Source organism: Varanus komodoensis, unplaced genomic scaffold, assembly GCF_004798865.1.
Source record: "Varanus komodoensis strain SLA01 unplaced genomic scaffold, ASM479886v1 scaffold51, whole genome shotgun sequence".
Taxonomy (NCBI): domain Eukaryota; kingdom Metazoa; phylum Chordata; class Lepidosauria; order Squamata; family Varanidae; genus Varanus; species Varanus komodoensis.
This window is the reverse complement of record NW_025336100.1, coordinates 5,077,849-5,100,783: the sequence shown is the minus strand read 5'-3', so window position 1 is coordinate 5,100,783 and position 22,935 is coordinate 5,077,849. Positions and strand designations below refer to the sequence as shown.

The window sequence follows — 22,935 nt, the reverse complement described above, 5'->3', positions numbered from 1 at the left end:
GCTGGATGAGGGCCAATAAACTGAGCCTCAATCCAGATAAGACAGAAGTCCTGTTGGTGGGCGGATTGCGGTTTCAGGTAAGTGACTTTGACCTTGTCCTGGACGGGGAAGCACTCCCTCTAAAGGACAGGGTCTGCAGCTTGGGAGTGCTCCTTGACCCAGAGCCATCACTGGAATCCCAGGTGGTGAGGGTGGCAAGGAGTGCTTTCCTACAGCTTCGGCTGATCCACCAGCTGCGCCCTTACCTGGACAAGCACAGCCTAGCAACGGAGATTCATGCTCTGGTAACCTCCTAGTTGGATTATTGTAATGCACTCTATGTGGGGCTGCCCTTGAAGACGGTTCAGATACTTCAGCTGGTACAGAACAAAGCTGCCAGGTTGCTGATGGGGACCGGTCATTATTCTCACATAATGCCAGTCCTCTACCAGCTACACTGGCTTCCAGTTGAAGTCCGGGCCCAATTCAGGGTGCTGGTTTTAACCTGTAAAGCCCTGAACGGCTTGGGACCAGATACCTGAAGGAGCACCTCTTCCCTTACATGCCCTCACGCCTCTTAAGATCTGCAGAAGAGGCTTTGCTCCAGGAGCCCTCTTTAAAGGAGATAAAAAGAACAACTACCCAGAGCAGGGCCTTCTCTGTGGTGGCACCCAGATTATGGAATGTGCTCCCTGAAGAGGGGAGCCTGGCAGCGAATTTATATTCTTTTTGGCGCCAGGTCAAAACCTTTTTATGTAATCACTATTATAAAAATTAATATTTTAATTGTGCCGAACAGTCACTTTGATTTTGTCCTTTATGTAATTTTTTATTGAATTATGTTATTCATATATGTGATTTTATTGTATTTCAATTTTATGGATTGTGAGCCGTCCTGAGATGCCAAGACATAAGGGATGGCATACAAAAGTTTTAAATAAATAAATAAATCGATAAATCAAAAGACAATAAAAAGAAAATAAAACAAATGACTTGTGCTTCTCTCATTTTGAAGGGCAATAGGAATGCTGAAGCAATCCTTGTCTCCATGTTCCTCCTGCCCTCCATTGGATGCCCTGAATCTTATGAATGTAGAGGGTTATGGGCAGCCACCAAGGATGCCATCCTAAGAAGTTAAATTACCTCAAAGCTTTTCTATGTATATACACTAAGTAGAATTTGGAAGTAGTAAAAATTATTCCACCTCACAAAATGGGCAGTGTTTTGCCTTTTACACATATTGCCCTGAGATTATTTACAGACACACACACACACACACACACACACACACACACAGAGTGTTAAGCAAATGACTTAAGGGTATTATTCAGTCATGTTGCTATAACCTTCCAGTGGAGGACAAGACAAGCATGGAGGTGAGGGTTACCTTAGCTTTATCCCCCACTCCAAAACAGTTTGATAGCTGATTCTGGCCATCTAATCATTTTGCACCTTCCTGTGAGCATGATATGAGTATATCATATCCCAATGCACCCTCACTCCACCCCGCTGGCTTCTGAAATGCCCCTGTACCACTCAGCACCAGCTCTGAGGTCTTCTGTCCTCAGAGTCACAGACTGCTGTAAGGGTGGCAGGAGAGCATTTCAAGGTCGAAGCTCTGAGGTCAGAGCTGGAACTCTGACCTTTCCTATGGCTAGTAAGACAGCATTTAGTGATCATAGGACTGTGCCTTATGTAAAGAAATAAAAATGTTAATTGCTGTAACTCAGATTCTTTTATCCAATTTCTTGGAAAACAAGAGAAATTATACATATCCAATGAGATTCTATCATACTGCCCTTATGAGAGAGCCAGTGTGGTATAGTGGTGTAGAGCATGGGACCAGGGTGCAAGCAATCTGGGTTCAAGTCCGCACTCAGCCATGGAGCCAGTCAGGTAGCCAGTCAGACTCTCAGCCCAACCTACATCACAGGGTTGTTGTTGTGGGGATAAAGCTGAGATGGGAAGGAGAATTTGGAAGGCTGCTTTGAATTCTTCAAAAAAAAAAGATGGGATATAAATCTAATAAATAAACAAACAATTCTGTGGTAAGATCACCCTTGAAATATGGTACAATACTAGTCACCACATCTAAAAAATAAATTGGAAAATTGGAAAAAGTGCAGAAAAGGGCAACTAAAATAATCAAGGGGTTTGAGCAACTTCTGTGAGAACAAGTGACAAGTGTTGAAACTGTTTAGCTTAAAAAAAGGGTGAGGAAGGGGAGACATGATAGAGGTGTACAGAATTAAGCATGGTGTGGAGAATGTACCAGAATACTAGAACCTGGGGTCATCTTGGGAAGCTGACTGGTAGGTAATTCAGAACAGATTCAAGGAAACATGCCTTCCCAAGACACATAGTTAAACTATGGAATTCACTTCCACAAGGTTGTTAAGGATCCTGGGCAGGAGGTTGCCCAGTATGTAAACAGAATGCTGGCCTAGAGGGACCCTGATCTGATCCAATCTGGCTTTATGTTCGGATGTGAATGACTAGTTAGGACTACCTCTACAGATGTGAGTGAACTGTTTTCCACAGTAACCATTTTGACTAGAACACTCCCAGGGCAGTTTTTGGTTGACTAAGAACAAATCAGCTGTCTTCAGTTTCAGCAAAATGGTAATCAAAGCAAGTACTGAAGCTGAGGCAAGAGAAGTGAAAATGACAATGAGCACTCATGGCTTGTTATTCCCCTTCCTAATACACAGAGAGGAATCTCAGTTTTTCCAGTGTCCCCAGCAAGTATTTTTTTCATTTGTCATCTAATGGTTTAAAGTACATGTGTGGACTAAAATGGCAGGCTATCTTATTATTGTTAAACAAATCAACATTTACACAAAAAGACAATATTCATTTTTCGATTCAGAAGACAAAGTCAGTTGAGGAAAAATAAAGAGATCAGGACATTGCAAAGATAAATAGAGTTTTTTCACAGAACGAAAACATTACCTATTATGGTTAATAATTCATAGCAATTAATGTCAGGAAGATAACTGCTCATGGTGTCCCTTTTGTGGGAAGATGCTATTGATTCTGAGCTTGCTTCATTGGTCTGAAAAAGGAAAAAATAAGATACAGAAAATTACTAGGACAAAAGAAGCTTTTCCACATGAAAGTTTTGCATATTATCAGACTGACAGATGCATTTGGGAAATGTGGCTTTTGTCTGGTTAAGAAGGATTCTTTCTAAAATACCACTTCTAGACTATTCAACAGATGCAGGGAGCCAATTTGATTTTTTACTATAAGGATTTACTGTATTTCTCACTGCATCTCTTCCAAAGCATTTGGTCACCTAGGATGTCATCCAGTGTGGCTGGCCATAACCTTCTGAACTCAGAGGATTATGGATATACAATGGAAAGCAGGAAGAGCATAGACGGGAAGATTACCTTGACAATCCTCCTGTCCTCCAAACCATTTAGGAGACTCACTCCTCCACTCCCCACCATACCCCCTGGAACACCCCTCTCTCCTAATCTTCTATCCTCAGAGTTGCAGCCGACACAGACAGTACTATGCTGTCTATGAAAGTGGAAGGACAGAACTCTGAGCTGAAGTTCCAGCTGTGACCTTGGAATGTATTTTCAGGATTGGAGCTGGAATTCAAATTCTGACCTTTCCTATGACAGCATCTTACAGCCACAAGATTGCATCCTGTGAATGTAGGCCCCACTGAACTCAATGGGACTTACTTCCAAGTAGACATGGATAAGATTGCTTTCGCCACGTGTTGTGTATTGTCCCCTTTATTACCTCTTTTGATTATGCATCTAGAATACTTGGTTGGAGTGCTTTTTTCATTCCTCCTCTAAACCAGAATACTATTCATAAATTTACACCCAACGCATTTTCAATCTTCAAATGCAAAATTTCCACACGTACATTTGAAATCTAGGTACTGAGATATGGATTTGTGTGCAACCAACAAAGCTGGGTGCAATTTTAGTGTTTCTTTCAGATGTACAAGAAGTCTCAATATCTCAGGCTTAATCTTCAACATTTCCAGCTGGAAAGAGGTTAGGAATTAGGACAAGGAAATACTTCTACCTAAAATGGCGGAAAGCCAATGCTAGCCAAAGCAGACAATTCTGGGCAAGATGTACCAATAGTTAATCTGCTGCTCTCAAAAACTGTAACACATACTAAATACACTTTTAAAATAAGGAACTACAATAATATAAATAAAGATCCTGTAAAGAAAGCCAGATACAAGGGGTGGAAGCAAACTGACCAAAAGGTCAAGCTTTGGCATAAGGACAATCATATGTCTAACAGGAGAATCCAAAAAAATGTCTTATGGCATTTAATAAGGCTTACTCTTAGGCAACTGTGAATAGAATTGCATTAAAAATGATTTAAAATAGGAGTGGTCATATTAATAAAGCATCTCTGAAGTTCTGCACTGCACAAAAAAGCAACTCTATTATTTTGACACAAAACACAAATTTCCCAGCAAACTGAGTATAACAGTCTCCCCATCCCAACACGTCATGGGCTATTTTCTAAATCTCCACAAAGAAACAGTAAAAATTCTACCCATGCAGAAGAACTCTATTGAAGTTGCACTATTTTATAAAAATGTAAAAATCTTAAATAAAAATGCTACTCGCGAAGTACAGAACACAAAAAGCATCTCCAAGAAAATCAAATCCAGCTGCCTCCAAGGGTTTCAACACTGGATCTTTTTGGTGTAAACGGCAAACACTTAGGAAATAGTAAAAACCTGCTTATTCCAAACTTACTGTTTTATGAAATATACCAGCCTCTAAATAGATGGCTTTTTGGAAACTCATTTAGCTAGATGTATATTTTTCCAAACCTCTTTTGGAGAAATCAGATGCACACTTACTAAGGCAATTGGGAAAACGCCAAGGCTAGAAAAAGAATCCATGTGGAGCCTCTACCCCAGCCTCATCCTCTAATTAGCATCTTTATCATCCTAGACAAGGTACCCCAAATCCTCCCTTACTGGTGCATTCTCTTTCTGCTAGCAGCCACAAACTCTTCTATCCCTAGATTCCATATAGGATTTCCTACCAGTTCCACTTTTTCTGACACAAAAGTTCTTCTAGCCTTTATATGCTCAGATTCTTTTCATTTCACTGCCTGCTCCATTTGCTTACTTCAGCATGAATCCCTGCCTTCTTTTCGCTCAGCTTCTCAGACTTGCCAAATCATCCCTTCCTCTTGCAAATTGGATGTAGATACTTCTGTTGCTAGAACCTGTAAAATGCATTCCCCTATCCCTCCTGTCTAAGGCCCTTTCTTGCCTTAGCTGCTAACCAATTCCGCCTTATTTACTTGTGAACCTCTTTGTTGCAACACTCCTGTCTCTCAATCCACTGAGTCCTCTCTGCTTTTCTTCGGCTGTCCTGTCTATTGGTTCCATGAGTCACAGCTTCCCTATTTTGACTGCCTTTCTTCTATTTCCTCCTGTTCCCATGCACTTTGAGAGGTTTCTCTCAGCAAAACAGACCTTTAGGTCAGAGCTGGAAAAATCTCATGTGCCTATTATCTTGCTGATGCATAGGAATATTCTTTATGTATGAATGTAAAGAATATTTTGTAGACTAACAATGGAATCCTTTGCACGTCTACTCAGAAATTGGACTTAACAGAATAAGTAATATAAGACTGCACCCTCAGTTACTCCTGGGTAGGCATATATAGGGTTGTGCTGGTAGTTGGCTGTCTCACCTTGAGACACTGCCACCATAGTGTTGATTGAGGTGTTGTGGAATAGTCATTAGAGCTCCAAATTATTTAGGGTAAAGGCACTGGCAATTTATAGCCCTGACAAAGTATGCAGCTTCTGTGAGAGAAATGAAAGGTCTGTTTTGAAAAGACAGTTGTATGAAAAGACAGTTGCAGGTTAACTTTGGCCAGTCATAATTCTCTAGGATTTGATTTTGAACATAACCTGAAGAAAAGAGGGAGTGTTTTTCCCCCTCTTAATAGCTGATAAATAATCTCACTGGTAATTTCCCTTTTAAAAGGGCATTCTAAAAAAGGGCTGAAATGAATCATCATGTAATTGCCACTTGAATACCAAGATACATGGCTAAAATAGTTCCTTATGCCACACACCAAAACCATTTTTCCAGGGTGAAACCTTGTTCACACACATGTGAAGCAGAAAACATTTGATGTATAAATAAGGTAAAATGGAAAAAAGTCAAAGAGTCCACAAGGAACCGAACATATCTCCATGCAATAGGCCACAGAACCAGAGTCTACAAAAATCACTTACTTTTCTCCGAGAGTCACCCAGAGGCTGCTCTGGAGTAAAGAAATCAATCATTCAACTGAGTTTTCTTAAACAGATATCCATTAAGAATATAACTAAAATCAGTTCATTAATGAGTGTTATTTAAAATAAGCTAAATAATCATACTGGTGCCAGACTGACAGCTGCTACTGGACAAAATTGGTCATTTGTTTTATGCCACTATGTTCCTATCAAAGTGTATCTGCCTATATCTCTATGAGCTGAGAGAGAAGGAAATCTATCAAAACTCAAGACTTTCTTTCAATTTTTTTCCTTTTGTACAGGAAATATATATATACATACATCCCTGTCAAAACACTGTGGTTAACCCTGTCAAAATTCCCATTTTAACAGGGCTGGTTTAGATTCCCATGCTACCATAAAAAGGGGTGGCTTGCATTCTTCTACTTTCCCAAGCTCCTAGAAGCTGAGGAAAAGGTGAAGGAGTCAGGTCCAGCCAAAAAGTGTATATGATCTCAGTGTGGCTATTCTCTTTCATGTGCAAAGATCACTTGCAGCTTCACCTCCTCTTGACAACACAACTTTTGTCAGCTGTCAGGGAAAGCAAGGTAAAAAAACAACCCTATGTGCAAACTCTCTGCATCATTGTCCATTAGGTACCTCCCAGGACACTGCCCAGGTGAGGTTTCCCATTTCAGATCCATGTAAGTAAATACCCTGCAATTGCACAAGTCCAACTAAATGTTAAAAAAGTACAAAATTGTGCACATTTGGGGCACACGCACACAAAGACACAAACCAGTAAAAACCTCTCCAGTGTGATGCTTGGGCATTTTGGAGATTATGAAAAGTAATCTCCTAAACACACACAGAGGGAGAAAAATAGGGCGAAGTTGTAGTGTGTGCCAAAGGGCTCATAATCAGCAAGGCTCATGAAGCCAGTAAGAGTTGCTCCACTGTGCTGCCTGAGCATTGATGTGGTGGCCATCACTAGTGGTAGCCCAGGCAAACTTAGCAAAAACAGCAGGATGTTTTAGGCACTTGTCAAGCACCTAAGTTGCCACTTCCCTGTACCCACAATGAGGATGGGCACCTGGGTGCAGATAATACTCATCATGTGCTGGTCAACTCCTCAAACAAGCCCATGGGTTGTCAGGTTAGCTTGTGGCCCTCAAACAAGACATGCTGTGGTAAGCAGTCTGGATCTATAAGACATAACAGCCTACTGTAGCTTTTCACCCACGATGGGTTGTCATTTCATTGTTTCAATGAACTTTTCACTACATTTACAAGAGCTCTTTCCTAATTAGAAACAGCCAGGTCAGATCCCATCACTTTACAGTTAACTTACACTGACCTATACTGGCCATTTTGTTGCATATTCACTCAAGCTGGAGAGTTCCTTTTGGAGCAATGCAAAATTTGCTTTTATTTTCATCACCCTGAATAATTTGGTGTCCTTTCAAAATTTGGCCATGATACCAGTTATCCTACTTCTAGATCATTTATGAGTAACTTAAAAAGCACTGGTCCCAGAGGGAGCACAGTGGGGAGCAGTGTTTTGGTTTGTGCCTGAAGGGAAAGTTTCCTTAACCCTTAATCCACTTGGGAGCTGGGAGGGCAGGACATTAAGATGTATGTTACATAAGATGTATGTTTACTAGACTGAAAGTTGAGCTACTGCTAAGGCAGCACCTCAATGACACTAAGACTTTCAAGGATACATAAAAGAATTCTGGATGTGCTTAGACTCAGACTCAACTCTTTTGCACCTAAATGGTGCCTAACAAGTAAGGCTGTGAACCACAGTTGTTTGCACTGGAAAAAATAATATAATTTTCTTTATTTTCCTTGGTTTTGGTTGCATTGGTTGCCCAGTACAGCATGTTTTCATCTTGGAAAAAAATCCTATATGGAAACTTTGAAGACTGGTAAAAGCTGTTAAGGATTTTCTGCTGGGTAATTCATTAAATTCAGGAACTTGGAACGTGTTATACTGAAATTGAATAATTCATGAAATTTAGATATTTCTACTCGATGAGGCTATTTGACTTTCATCTTGCTCCAACAGTATTTATTATATTAAAATGTTATATCATGCAACAAACTTATTTTATAAATAGGCTTTTCTTAATTGATATTGAAATTATTTAAATATCTTCTCATTATTCCTGTGATTACTATTTCTGAATTACTAGATTGATATTTTAAATTGGCAATTGCCAATTAATTTAAACTTAAACCTAAAATGAACTTAAATATATTTTATTTATAATTATCTGATTAATTGTTTTCCATATATATATGTGTGTGTGTGTATATTAGTACATATATTTATTTCCAAAGCATTATCTAAATTTTATCAAGCTCTCTAGCACAGCTTTTTCTGTTTCCCTCTAAGGAAATGATAATGACATTTTCATAAACAGCACAGATTGGTAATGGAGAAAATCCAGAAGAAAATCAACTCCTTTTCATAAAGAACATGGATACTGGGTTGAAACTAGAGGCAGAAGGAAACACACTGGAAAGTAGGGAGAAAAAAAAAGCAAGCTCTTTTACCTGTAAATGTGGTTATTTGTGCATTCACACATATGGGCTCTGTGCATGCATGGAGCCTGTTCGGGAAGATTCCACAGCTTTTACTCGGCAGGAACCCGTACCTGGCTGTGCCCAGGCATGAGGAAGTGGCTCCTGCCTGATCCTCAGTTCAAAAGTCATGATACTACCATTGTGGCCCAATGTCAGAGGAATGAGCCCTTGGGCCTAGGTGGACTTTAGTGTGGATAACTGAGCCACCGGCAGGTGATACCAATCAGGGTAAGGAGGGTAGGTTTTGTATGAATGTGCATATGGCCACTTGAAGAATGACAGTTTCAGGTAAGCAACCTTTCTTTCTTCTTTGTGGTCTGTGCATCACACATACAGGCGACTGGTGAGCTTAGCCCACGGAGGCAGGTGGGGTTGCTACTGAAGGACCAATGAAACGACCACTCTGCCAAAGGCACAGTCCACTCTGGCTCAGACATCGAGGTGGTAGTGCTTCCAGGTTTGACCAGGTGGCAGCCTTGCAGAGGTTGGGCAGAGATATGCTGTGGTGGTTAGTGTCGCTCAAGTAAAGTGAGCCCCTATTGGCCCTGAGGGTTGGAGACAGGCTAGCTCAGAGGCTAAGGAGATAACCGTCTTGTCAGTTGCTGTTAGGAGATGGGGAGGCCCTTGCTCCCACCACTGTAGCATATGAGTGGCTGCAGGTTTTGGTCCTAGCTTTGTAAAAGGCTTGATTGGACCCAATGGTGCTGCAAAGAAAGCTAGCAGGACAATGTCCTCACTGAGATGGAAGGCAGATACTATTTTGGGGAAGAGGGCAGGGTTGGGGTGGAGTACCACTTTGTCCCTGAGGAAGATGGGGAACAGTGAGTCAACACATAGTGCATGCAGGTTGCTAGAATAGCAGGCTGAGATGATTGCCACCAGGAAGGCAGGCTTCTAAGTCTGCAGTGACCACAGGCTCAAAGGGTCTTTTCATGAGAGCCTGAAGGCCAATGTATAGACTCCAAGCCAGTGGTGGGGGTTGGGGGGGCAAGGTTCTTGAGGCCCCTAAGGAGCTAGTGGGTGAGCTGTGAGAAAAGGTGAAGAATCCCTGGTCCAGAGCCATGGAAAGACAAAATTGTGGCTCTGTAGATACAGATGGATGTTGTCTTGAAGCTGCATTGGAGAAGAGAGTTCAGGAACAGAAGAACTTGTATGAAACAGTTGAGGGGCTTGAATTCATGTTGCATGGAAAAGTCAGTGAAGGTGTTCTACTTTGCACAGTAGGAGCTTCTTGTGACTGGCTTCAGGGCCACTTCCACAATTGGCCAGACCTCCTCATACAGGCTATGTTGGGGACTAGGGCCAGATTCTCTATACCATGAGTCAGAGTGTATGGATCTCCAGATGAGGGATGGCTCCTTAGTTCCAAGAGATGACATCAGGCTCAAGCCTGATACCCAAGAAAGGTCTGGCTGGAGAGATGAGGGAACCAGGGTTGCCTGGGCCACCATGGTATGATGAGGATGCAATTGGTATTGTCCCAATGAATTTTTGCTAGGACCTTCATGACCTACTGGAACAGGGGAAAGAGATAGTACAGTGTCCCCAACCAGGTTTGAAGGAAGGTATTTCCCAAGGAGCTGAGATCCATACCCACTCAAAAGCAGAAACATTGGCATGTGATGTCATGGGTCACAAAGAGGTCTATCTGAGGGTGATTCCATCTCACCCAGAGCTCTCTCCAGATGCGGTGGTTCAGTTCCCACTTATAGCAATCTGTGGAGGCATGGCTGAGTGTGTCAAGCATGGTGTTGCTGGTAACTGCAACATGAATTGTCATTAAAGAGGCACCCCTGTTGGTGCACCAAGTCCAGATTCTGGTTTAGGGGAATAGACCAGGCAAAGGAAATGGCCATGGTTGGGGAGAGTCTGCTGCTGCAACTGGAGCAATTCCTAAACAGAGCTTTGAGTGCCATTATGAGGCAGGAAAGCTGGAGATAGGGAGAAGGGGATGCAGATGGAGAAGGAGACAAAGTGGAAGGTAAATATTTTTTTCTGTAGGGAGAAAGACATTGGATGGAGGTTATGGAAAGAGAAAAAAAAAGATATTCTTCTACAGTGTCTAGAAGAAAGGAGAAATAATTGGAAGTAAGTAGAAAACTATAATGAGCAGAGGAAGCTCTTTCTGATGCACTCATGGTGGCGATTGAAGAAGAACGGAGGTTCAGGCAGGAACCCTTCCCTCATGCCTGGGTGTGGCTACAGGAGGGGCTCCTACTAAGTAAAATCTTACCTGTGGAATCTTCCCAAACAGGCTCCACACGTGTGCACAGCCCATATGTGTAATGCACAGAGACCACAAGGAAGAACTTATATAGTAGAAAAAACTATATCAGTATTTAAAGATGAAATTAGAATTTAAAATAATGAAAAGAATGGAGAGACTGTGGGATGTAGAGAGGAAATAAAATCAAAAAAATGTTGAATTCAGAAAGAAATTGGCATATTTGCATGTTAGACATGCATTTTACCTCCATAAGTAATAGATAAAAGGGCAGAGTTTAAGAAAATTACTTAGGAAATATGATTTACTGATGGAGTTTTCCTTGTTAGGAAACATTAGGATGAATAAGAAGCATCAAACACTTGGGATCATTTCTCAGATAATACATCACATTCTCAACTCAGATAAGTCTTATAGGAGTATCCCTGATCCATGTTTTAATGAGTATCACCTCTTCATATATACATCCTATGCCAATCTTTCCCTAAATATCACATTAAACTAATTCAATCTCAATTCCTGCTCCAGGAACCCCTCCCCACTACTTTCCAGCCGTCCTTCTTGCTCAGTAATGGGTAGTTTCTTCCCATTGTTTTATCACCACTTTACTCCAGCAAACTCTATGGACTCAAGGATCCCAATGTACAAGCAAAATCTACTGAATAAACTCCTATGGAAACCAGTTAGGTATTAAGAGCAAGAGAGACACAGGAGCTATTACTAATTAATGCTGCAACATTGTTCATTTTAGGGCAATAGCCCTAAATTAGACCCATGGATATTCCAAAGCAAATATTCAAAAACAGATTGATTGGATTTCTGTGAATTAAAGGTATAGAAAAGTTTAAGGACTGCACTCCTTGGGCTGCCAAGTACCAAATATACCTCCCTGCACTAAAATGCATGAAGTACAAAGTCACAGCTAGGAAAATGCGTAATACAATTTAAGCACTTACCTCCAAATAGTTCCAACTCCCTCAAGCCCTCAAAAATGAACTTCTCAGACATCCACCTCTAAAAAAGAAACCCCACAGAAATAAAACTTCATATGAGATCTTGGAATATTCCAGTTCATTTTTTTTATTTTACTTAACAAAAGAAAAAAACTTGCATGATCCACTGACTTCATATGCAGTAGCAGAGAGAGAATGCCAAGCCACAATTTGGTATTACATGAATAAGTACTAAAGAGTCTCATGCTCCCATACTCTTGCCTTCCTTTGTACACAACAACTCCTTCCCCTCAATCCAAAATGACTGCTTGGATGTTTGGCTAAACTAGCTCATTACAGTTTGCAAATCCCAGTTTTACAATTCAGATAAAGCAGTAATTTATGACTGCCTCAAACTAGGGTCAGAGGAAGAAATTCATTTATTTATTTTTATAACTTTATAACAGAGGGCATTTTGGGTGGTTTACAATAAAACACAGTAAGATTAACAGTAGTTATACTACAAAATGGGAGGAGTGCACAGTCCCAAGGCTTCTTCCATGCTTTGGCATTACATCTTAGCCATTCCAGAACCAAAATACACAAACTGCAACTTCTTCCCTCACCAATAACATTTTCTTTATCTCACTTTAGGCACTCACCCCCACACCCTTTTTCTGATATAGAAATTGAGCCAGGCTGAGGAAAATTGTGCAGCATTAAAGCACAGGGAATAAGGCACCCAAGCACATTTATGTTAAAAGTGGACTTTACTACATTCCCTATATGAAAACAGAACATGAATCTAAACAAACTTGTTTGCCCCCTCACATCTGATTGGTAAGCAGTTACTCAGATGTAGCTACTTAATTTTTCAAATTAAAAGATTCCATAAGAATGAGAAATACTATACTGCATCATTATATCCATCAATAAAGAAAATAATGGCTTTTTGATACTAATCAAAAAGTTGACCTTTTTCCAAGCAAAGAAAGTCATTGGATAGGCTAGTGGGATTGGGGGTCGGAGGCACTGCTTTGCAGTGGTTCCGCTCCTATCTCAACGGTCGACTCCAGAAGGTAATGCTGGGGAACTATGTCTCTGCGCCATGGCAGCTAAACCATGGAGTACCACAGGGCTCCATTCTATCCCCTTTGCTATTTAACATCTATATGAAACCACTGGGAGAGGTCATCAGGAGGTGTGGGCTGCGGAATCATCAATACGCTGATGATACCCAGCTCTACCTCTCATTTTCCACTAACCCAGGTGAGGCAGGGGCTGTGCTGAACCGGTGCTTGGCCGAGGTAATGGAATGGATGAGGGCCAATAAACTGAAACTCAACCCAGACAAGACAGAGGTCCTGTTGGTTGGCGGATCGGGCTTCAGAGAGGGTGGATTTGACCTGGTCCTGAATGGTGTAACACTCCCTCTTAGGGACAAGGTCCGCAGCTTAGGAGTACTCCTCAACCCGCAGCTTTCTTTGGAAGCTCAGGTGACAGCAGTGGCGAGGAGTGCCTTCCTTCAGCTTCAGCTGATTAATCAGCTGCGCCCCTACCTGGAGTACGACTGCCTGGCGACGGTGACATACGCGCTGGTGACTTCCCGCCTTGACTTCTGTAACGCGCTCTACGTGGGGCTTCCCCTGAAGACGGTCCGAACACTTCAATTGGTGCAAAATATTGCTGCCAGGTTGCTGACGGGGACGGGGCGTTATGTTCACATGACTCCAGTCCTCTGTCAACTCCACTGGCTTCCCATTGAAGCCCGGGCCCAATTCAAGGTGTTGGTTATGACCTATAAAGCCCTAAACGGCTTGGGTCCTGGCTACCTGAACGAGCGCTTACGTCCGTATATACCCGACCGCCCCTTGAGATCTGCGGGAGAGTCCCTTCTCCGGGAACCCTCCATGAAAGAAATTAGGAGAGTAAGTACTCGGAGGAGGGCTTTCTCTGCGGTGGCGCCCAACCTATGGAATTCACTCCCCAAAGAGGTCCGCCAGGCACCGTCGTTACTTGTTTTTCGGTGCCAGGTAAAGACCTTTTTATTTAAACATCATTTTAATTGTTAAAATATATAATCTGGCCAGGGCAACTTCTTCTTCCTTCTCTATTCTCCCCCTATATTCTTTACTCACTTATTTTATACTGTTAATTTTAACTTTATATGATTATGTGGGTATCCCAGCATATTCTTTGTATTTATGTAACTGGAGGTAATTTATTACGTTCTATTGTACTTCAATGTATTTTATTGTGTTGTAAGCCGCCCCTTGCCGAAGCCTCGGGGCAGCTTAAAACTGTAGTAGTAGTAGTAGTAGTAGTAGTAGTAGTAGTAATAATAATAATAATAATAATAATAATAATAATAATAATAATAGGAGGGCACCTCAAGCCCCCAAATAATGTTGCATGCATTACATTTCTTGGCTTCAGCTTAAATGTGTTTATTTAAAGAGAATGTTTTCTTCCCAAAGGAATGTTTTCTCAGGACTGGAGCCATGGTGGTTTGCCCTAACTTCTGTCACCTCCATAACAACCTTAATGATTCCTAAAAAGGAAACATGGGTAAGTCAACCCAACACTGTCCATACATCATACTGTCCATAAAACTGAAAAGGAAAGAACACAAAAATAAATGCTTGTTAATAATTCTTGAAAGTGTTTGACACTCACCCTAATGCGTTCTGGTTTACTTACAAGGAAAGACATGGAATCCAGACTTGATAATGTTACTCCACAGGCATGAAATGTTAAAATTTTTCTAGTAATAAGAAAGAACAAGAACAGTGTTTCAAAATGCTGAAAGAAGAGCTATTTCTACTTCAGTTCTTACCAATAAGAGAGCTACACTGCAAATCACTCAGCATTTGATGAACTACATAGCTGGTACTCCAAAAAGTGGGTGGAATGGGAACAGAATTGCAAGTTTTATGCCCAGCACACACATGTTGTCTTAAGCTTAAAATATTGCTCCCAAATGAACAATGGGAGTTGTAGGTCAAACAGCTGGAGAGCCACAAGTTGCCCATCTGTGAAATACTGATTACATGCATAGAAGTAGCAAGTTCAAATGCTTAACCAATAATAAAGCACACTGGGTGGGCATGGGTGAGTCAAATCAGTGACTTTCATTACAATTGTCATTTTATTTGCATCATGTCCATGTGAGGAAAGAAGTAGAGCACTTCCCTGCATTATCGTGAAATTCCATGTTTTGGCATCATAGAATACTGGAAAAGTCAACAAAAGGTACAAATTTATGTTTCAATATGCTGGATGGGGAGCTTAAGGAAATGTGACAGCATAATCAGGATGGAAAAACACAATTAATGGATCAGAAGGCATCTCAGATCAGGTTCACCTCAAGTAAGAAGTTCAACTCTTGGTATGTCTGTTTATATGAAAGACAAAAGGCTGCCTGAGAAATGCACAAATGAACAGATAGCTAAAAATACAGGAAAAATGATGGTCTCATTTTTCAAAATTGTCATTAAATTATGGTTTTAGTGTGAAAACTTTAAGTATTTTCAGTTTTAATATAAGATTATTTTAAAGCCAAGAGTTCTAGATATTACAGCACAAATGGACCATGCCATCTTGGCAATGCAATGTCTATGAAGCGGTTAGAGAACACAAACCAAAATGCAGGAAGAAAAATCTCTCTTAATTCACCTCCAACATGAACAGATGGACTCATCTTCCTCCCCTGAAGGATTCAGGGGCACTTCACGGAACTATAAGAGAGTATATCTGTGGTGCAGCTGTGGGAAAAGTGTAGCACACTATTTACTGGAGTGTGGGTTACAGGCTAATTACAAGAAATGCTGCTGATTTCCATTTCCTGGGACCATAAGAAACTGGGCATCAAAGGCTAAACTGAATTTTGTTCTTCAGGAATCTGCTCAGTTTGTGACTCAGAGGTTAGCCCTCTTTTCTGTTTACAGAAAAAAATGGAAAAATGGCTGATTAAATGAGCTGTATAGTAGTTGTTGGGGACATGGGTGGTGCAGTGGGTGCTGAGCCACTGGTCTGTTGATCAGGGTTAGGGCCAGCTGCTTTGTCCCAGCATATGCATACCTAGCAATTTGAAAGCATACAAATACAAGCAGATAAATAGGTACCACTTCGGCAGGAATGGTAACAGCGTTCCGTGCACCTCGGTGTCATGCCATCCACATGGCCATGGAAACACCTTCAGACAAAACTTGCTCTTCGGCTTACAAATGGAGATGAGCACTGATCCCACAGTCGAATGCGACTAGCACACATGTGCGGGGAAACCTTTACCTATAATAGTTGTAAACTACATGAGATTTTAAAGGCTATCCAAACTTTTAATGTACCATTTAAATGTTTATGCTAGTCTTATGTTAAAAGAAATATAATTATTTTTGCATCTAATTTGCATTCATAATATCCATGCTTGATATAATCTCTAGACTAATTCAATAAATTTGCTGGTTTCATGTCCAAATTCAACAGTGTGATCTGTTTCAAGCAACTATAGCTTATCAAAACTTATATAACTTATCAAAAGCAACACAAAGAGCCTGATCCCACTAGTGGCACAGTGGTAAACCATCCACTGGTGCCAAATGGTACTCCAGAAGGATGGTAACTCAGTTGCCACTTAGGTTTTTTTTGGGAGGGGGGAGGGGGGTTGGTACTTCAGAAGTGTGCAAATTGGGTCATTTGGGTTTTTTTCCCAAACTGAATGGAATGAAGCAAACAAGGCATCTGCACTAGCAGTAGTTACATCTGCTTTTCACAGTAAAGCCCCATGTATTCCATACTATGCAGCTGCCTTCTAAGTTTTTTTTGTTTTAATTATTCAGATGATTTGCATAAATGTTGAAAATTAGTAACAGCAGCAGTGACTGCTCTGAAAAGAAGCCAAAATGAGAGGGTGGGAACCATAATACTCAAGCAACCATTGAAAGGGGGAAGTTCAAAGGTTAATAGCATGCGGCTGATATTTCCAAGTTAGAATGTTCTTTAGTGTTCTTTCTTGGAACAGTTGCTTCCTTTTCATTTTTTTTTCCTTTTCAATGTCAGTGTATTTTACTTACTCTATTTCAGCGCTTCCTTTGACAGCTGCAACATACAATTAAATTGTATGGCGAGACTAGACATAGCAAATAACCAAATCTGCAGACTTGTGAAAGGCCAGGAAGGTGTGTGCGCACACATGTGTATAAAATAACCCTATTTCCAATGCACTGAAAAGATAAGAAGTTGTAGACACAGTAAGTTCTCCAAAAACAGGCAATGATCTGAGTAGGAGGGGGCTGAGCAAATTTCCTGCCATAGAGATGAGAATGCAAGACAGGTGGTCATGCAAAGGATATGTACAGGAAATGCACTGGTGGACTTGGGGAAAAGAATGCAGGTGTGGCAGTGGATGTTCTGGCCTCGATGATGGATTGGATGAGAACTAATGAACTGAAATTTAGTCGAGATAAGATGGAGATGCTGTTGGTGGAGGCTCTGTCTGTTCAGATGGGTGACATCTTGCCTTTCCTGGATAGGGTCACACTCCCCCTAAAGACACAGTTCACAGCTTGGGGGTGCTCCTGGAACCTGAATTATTGCTGGAATTCCAGGTGGATTTGGTGGCCAGGAGTACCTTCTATTAGCTAAAGCTGATGTATCAGCTGTGGTCATATCTGGACATACAGGACCTGGTAACAGGTAACATCTTGCCTGGGCTATTCCAATGCAATTTAGGTGGAGCTTCACTTGAAGATGGTCTGGAAATTTCAGTAGGTCTAAAATAGGGCAGCTATGCAATCATATAAAGCTAGTCCTCTACCATCTTCACTAGCCTCCAACAGAGGTTCGGCCCCAATTTAAGGTGCTAACAGTAGTGTTTAAAGCCCTAAACGGCTTGGGGCCAGGGTATCTAAAGGAGAACCTCTTCCTGTACAAACCTACCCAGCACCTTGAATCTGCATTTGAGGCCCTTCTGAGGGAGCCCCCTCCTCTAGAAATAAGGAATGTAGCAACAAGAAGAAGGGCCTTCTTAGGAGTGGCACCCTAGCTTTAGAATGAGCTCACCAGGGAGGTTTGCCTGACACCCACTTTATATTCTTTTTGATGCCAAGCAAAGACCTTTTTATTTCAACTGTATTTTAATTGTTAACTTGTTTTTATTGGCATTTTAACAATAGGGTATGCCTTTTATGAAATTACTAGTTCTGTTCAGTGGGCATGCTTTAATTAGTTCATTATTTTATGGTTTTAATGTTTTATTGCATTTGCGATTTGTGTTTTTATATTGTATTGCATGGTTTTATTGTTATAACCCACCCAGGGAGCTGTGGTACTAATGTGGTGGGTTAGAAATCAAATAAATAAATAAATAAGCCATACCAAGAAGCCATATGCCCAGTCATCTGTCAAGCAGGAACATTTATATTTATTTTATTTATATTGTGATTTATACCCTGCCTTTTTCCTACAAAGGGCTCAAGGCAGCTTACATCTCCTCCTCCATCTTATCCCCACAACAACAACCCTGTGAGGTAGGTTGGGCTGAGAGTCTGTGACTGGCCCAAAGTCACCCAGTTGGCTCCATGGCTGAGCGGGGACTCGAACCCGGATCCTCTGAGTCCCAGTCCCATGCTCCTAACCACTACACCACAAACAACTATGGTAGCTTATTCTCCAGGGTGGCTTAACAGGAAGTGGGAACCCACCAATTCTCTTAAGCTCTATTCCCATAACATTATGCTCACTTCAGAGATGCTTTAAAGTCCAAACTCTTCCTTAATTTAGCTGAAAGTAAAACAACACTCTCCATGACAGAAAATCTGTACCTAATCACAGCAAAACTGAAACAGTACATAAATAACCCCTATCAGGAAGAAATAGTTCAGCCTTACAAGAATGAGAGGATAAAAGTGGACACCCCAAGTACCTTGTAGAAATGATAGATAACAGTAACAGAGTGTAATACATCTCAAGGAGAATACAGGGCCAGAAAAACTAAATAAAAGTTGAATTAGGGTAATCAAGAATTGGAGAACTTTCTCTATAAAAAAGGATGTAGCATGCTGCAGAATTCTTTTCATTAGAGAAGAAAAAGACTAAAAGTGGCTGCTGGCAATTTTTAAGATTGCCTGTCTTCTAGTGAAGCTGCCTAACCGGTTCTGAGCAAACCCAAGAAGTTACTATTTCACAGAGCACACATAGCCTTAAGGGAATTCACTGTCACAGAACACAGTGATGGTCCCAAATTGTTTTAAAAACGGATAGCCCAGTTCGTGGAGGACTGATGTAATGATAGTTATCAGTTGTGATGACAATGGAAGACAAGTCCATGCCTAAGCAGGAAATGGCGACCACCATCGCCACCCTTGGCTCCTGAACTGGTCACTGCTGAGAAAAGCAGGATGCTCCATTAACCAATTTCTGTCTCTCCCAGGCCATGCTCCGTTCTCGCTTGAAGAGGAGCGAAAGCGGCGGCAGCAATGTCTCCAGCTCCAAAGCTCTTTATCACTTGCATACACGCAAACAGATACAGAAATTATCTACGATGTATCTGTCGCACTCGCCACTGACGCGCAGAGACGCAGCGAGCGACTTTTTGCAAGGCTCTTTGGTGATGGCGCCTCCACGAAGGATAAACGGAGCGCGGACGAAAAAACAGAGCGTTGACAAAACGGCAGCAGCGGGAGGACGGGACAAGCAGGGCATCTCCCGCCCTCGGCCGCTATCCAGGCAAGATTCAGGAGAGAGCAAAACGGCCAAGAGGCTTCGGCCAGATCCGGCCCGACTCACCTCAGCCCTGCGGACTCCCTCGCCTACCAGGACAACGTGGCCGGCGTGAGCGCCCCTGCGCTGCACGATGGGGGCGGCGTGACGGCCCTCCTGCGGAATCTGACCCCGACTGCAGATGGCCTCGACGCTCACCCGCCCCAGCGAGATCCCAGCCGCGGAGGCGGGAGCAAAGGAAAAGGAACAGCACCCGGCAGAAAAGCACCGAGGCCTGTCTTGGGTGCCCAGAGAGATAGGAAAAGTTAGAGTAACACTTCCATGAACCGAAGGCGGAACTATTTTTCTCTGGGCCGGAAGTTAGAAACCTCCGAAGAAAACAACGGAGTCGTGCAGAATTTTCGTGACACGGTTATCACTGGGCAGCACAATGCCTACGCAGAGACAAAAGACAGTTGCAGAGAAGCAGTTCATGCTCTACTCGTCTTATTTCTTGGGGGAGGGTGTGTTACATTGCATGCAACCTTATAGAGATGTATTATATTTTTTACACTTAGAAAAAAAAATAGGTTACCCTGTTAGTACCGATACATTCCCGTAGCCCCACGTTATTCATTAGGCAGCTGGCTACACTTAAGTATTTTGGTACTGAAATCCTTGCAATATTATACAGTCCAGAATAGAGAAAGAACAGAACATGCAAGCCGAGCCAATAATTCATACGTGATTGTATGGGAGGGATGCACTGAGTCACAAAGCTATTGTTGCCGAACTCAGCCAGTCAACAGCTAGGGCATAACCGGGTGGACCCCAGATCCGAGCCAAAAGGAGCCTGAGACAAGACTTAGAGCCAAAATCAGCTTTATTCTAGTGCAGTATAGAATAAAGGGAGACGAAAGGGTACATTCAGCCCAAAGCAGTGTCTCAAAAGTTGCACCCTGGTACATGCGTTTTATACCCTAGGTAACCAAATAGGTCACCTAATACACAACTAATGTATTGATACATCAATGTATGCACCCCCTCCTGCGCTGGAGAAAGAGTCCTTTCTTCTGCCAAGGACCAGACATTTCCCATGGCTATTTCTTATCTGCTCGAGATTCACACAGGCTTGCCATGTTCTTACTCCCTGCACATTTGCAACTTTCATGGCGGCTAGAACCAGTTTCCACTGTCCCTTTGATTACTATATTCGAGGTCAGGCTAGCGTGTTAGCTGTGGGTTACACGAAGTTCATTTTGTTCTTATCTGCCCTTCCTTCTGGGACAGTATAACTGTGTTTTTACTATGCGGCCTTCCTGTGGCCAACTACTTTTGGGGTGTTTTGGGGTGCTGCAATTGGCAACACTATGCTTCCATATAGTTTGAAGTGCCTTATCCTGCCTCATCCTGGAAAATAAATAGGGTCAGCCCTAGTTAGAATGTGGATGGAAGATTTCAGTCTTGCATTGAGCAGGGAATTGGATGCAATGGCCTTCCAACTGTTTGATTCTATACCTTCACATTCACATTAATATATTTCTATACCACCTGTAGTCAAAGCTCTCTGGCTGGTTCACAATATTTAGGTCACCCATCCAGATTTTAACCAAGCCTAACCCTGCTTAGCTTCCATGGTCCCAATACCTGGAGTACGACTGCCTGGCGACGGTGACACACGCGCTGGTGACTTCCCGCCTAGACTTCTGTAACGCGCTTTACGTGGGGCTTCCCCTGAAGACGGTCCGAACACTTCAAGTGGTGCAAAATAGAGCTGCCAGGTTGCTGACAGGGACGGGGCGTTATGCTCACATGACTCCAGTCCTCCATCAGCTTCACTGGCTTCCCATTGAAGCCCGGGCCCAATTCAAAGTGTTGATTATGACCTACAAAGCCCTAAACGGCTTGGGTCCTGGCTACCTGAACGAGCGCTTACGTCCGTATATGTCCGACCGCCCTTTGAGATCTGCGGGAGAGTCCCTTCTCCGGGAACCCTCCATGAAAGAAATTAGGAGAGTAAGTACCCGGAGGAGGGCTTTCTCTGTGGTGGCTCCCAACCTATGGAATTCACTCCCCAAAGAGGTCCGCCTGGCACCGTCGTTACTGGTTTTTCGGTGCCAGGTAAAAACCTTTTTATTTAAACATCATTTCAATTGTTAAAACATATGATCTGGCCTGGGCAACTTCTTCTTCCTTCTCTTTCTCCTATATTTTTATTTTATACTGATAATTTTAATTTTGTATTTGTAAATCAATGTATTTTTTGTATTTTTATATTTAATAGTAATTTATTATGTACTATTGTATTTCAATGTATTTTATCATGTTGTAAGCCGCCCCGAGGTTTCGGCAAGGGGTGGCATAGAAATGTTATAATAATAATAATAATAATAATAATAATAATAATAATAATAATACCCACTCAGAACAATAGGCCACATTCTGGAAAAAGGCAGAATATCAGCTTCCAAGTGAGCCAAGCCACCAAATGTGCCTGTCAGGCATGACTGAATAGGAATGCAATTATGCACAAAACTTTCAGAACAATAGTTTGTATTTAAGAAAAAGGCCAGGAATACCAACATCCAAGTAAGCCAAATCAGTCCAATTCTCCAGCCACATACCATGTTATGGAAGCAATGTAATCAGCCAGAAAATATCCACTGAAACCACATTGTAATGCCTGATCCAGGCATTACATAGTATTCAGGGTGAATCAAGCATAATTTATAAGGCTGGGTGGAAAAAATCTAGTATTCTCAGAAAACAGCCCAAAATGGCAATGTCCCAGTTAGCCAAAGTGTTGGGAATGAAAGAAGCATGTTTTCCAGGTGGCCTGGACTCTTTGGACGAGGACTGTGCGGGCTGGGAAACAAGGTCTGTGGGTGGCAGAAGAGGAACAGCTACCTCAAGGTTGCTGTCTCCAGGTGTTTAGGTAGACCTTGTGAACCAACAGGATTTGGAAGTGCATGGAGGGGCCACAGGAGAAGAGCAAGAAGACCCTGGTCCAATCCCTGACCCCATAATGCAGCATTGTGAGAGAAGAGCTAGCCAACTGGAAGACTAGCCCATTTCCATCCCAAGGGGGAGGAGCAGGTTACTGAAAAGGACCTGCTCAGAGGGTTCTCAGAAAGTTTCTTGTTTATGTTCAACATTCCACTCTGTGCATGCTCAGGGGCTCTCCCTCTGTTGGCTATTACTTTGTTAGCTGTATATTGGAAATAAAGTGCTTTTTGCCAAACAACTGTCTATTGTTTGAAGGGAAGGAGAGGACT

At 42.1% G+C, this 22,935-nt stretch overlaps 1 protein-coding gene across 2 annotated transcripts in view; it reads right to left on the bottom strand.

Moving 5' to 3' along the window:
* STRADA (STE20 related adaptor alpha) overlaps positions 1-19,971 on the bottom strand; it is a 32,351-nt gene extending 12,380 nt beyond the window's left edge. Inside the window, exons 1-5 of one of the 2 annotated variants that reach the window (XM_044447427.1) lie at positions 19,748-19,971; positions 14,639-14,726; positions 11,987-12,044; positions 6,236-6,264; positions 2,932-3,034 (exon numbers count right to left, since the gene is read on the bottom strand). In XM_044447427.1, coding sequence (XP_044303362.1) covers positions 2,932-3,034; positions 6,236-6,264; positions 11,987-12,044; positions 14,639-14,674 — 226 coding nt within the window. In that variant the 5' untranslated portion in view covers positions 14,675-14,726; positions 19,748-19,971. The remainder of the gene's footprint in view (positions 1-2,931; positions 3,035-6,235; positions 6,265-11,986; positions 12,045-14,638; positions 14,727-19,747) is intronic. The other variant, XM_044447425.1, reaches the window with a different exon arrangement.
* Between the last annotated feature and the right edge of the window lie 2,964 nt (positions 19,972-22,935).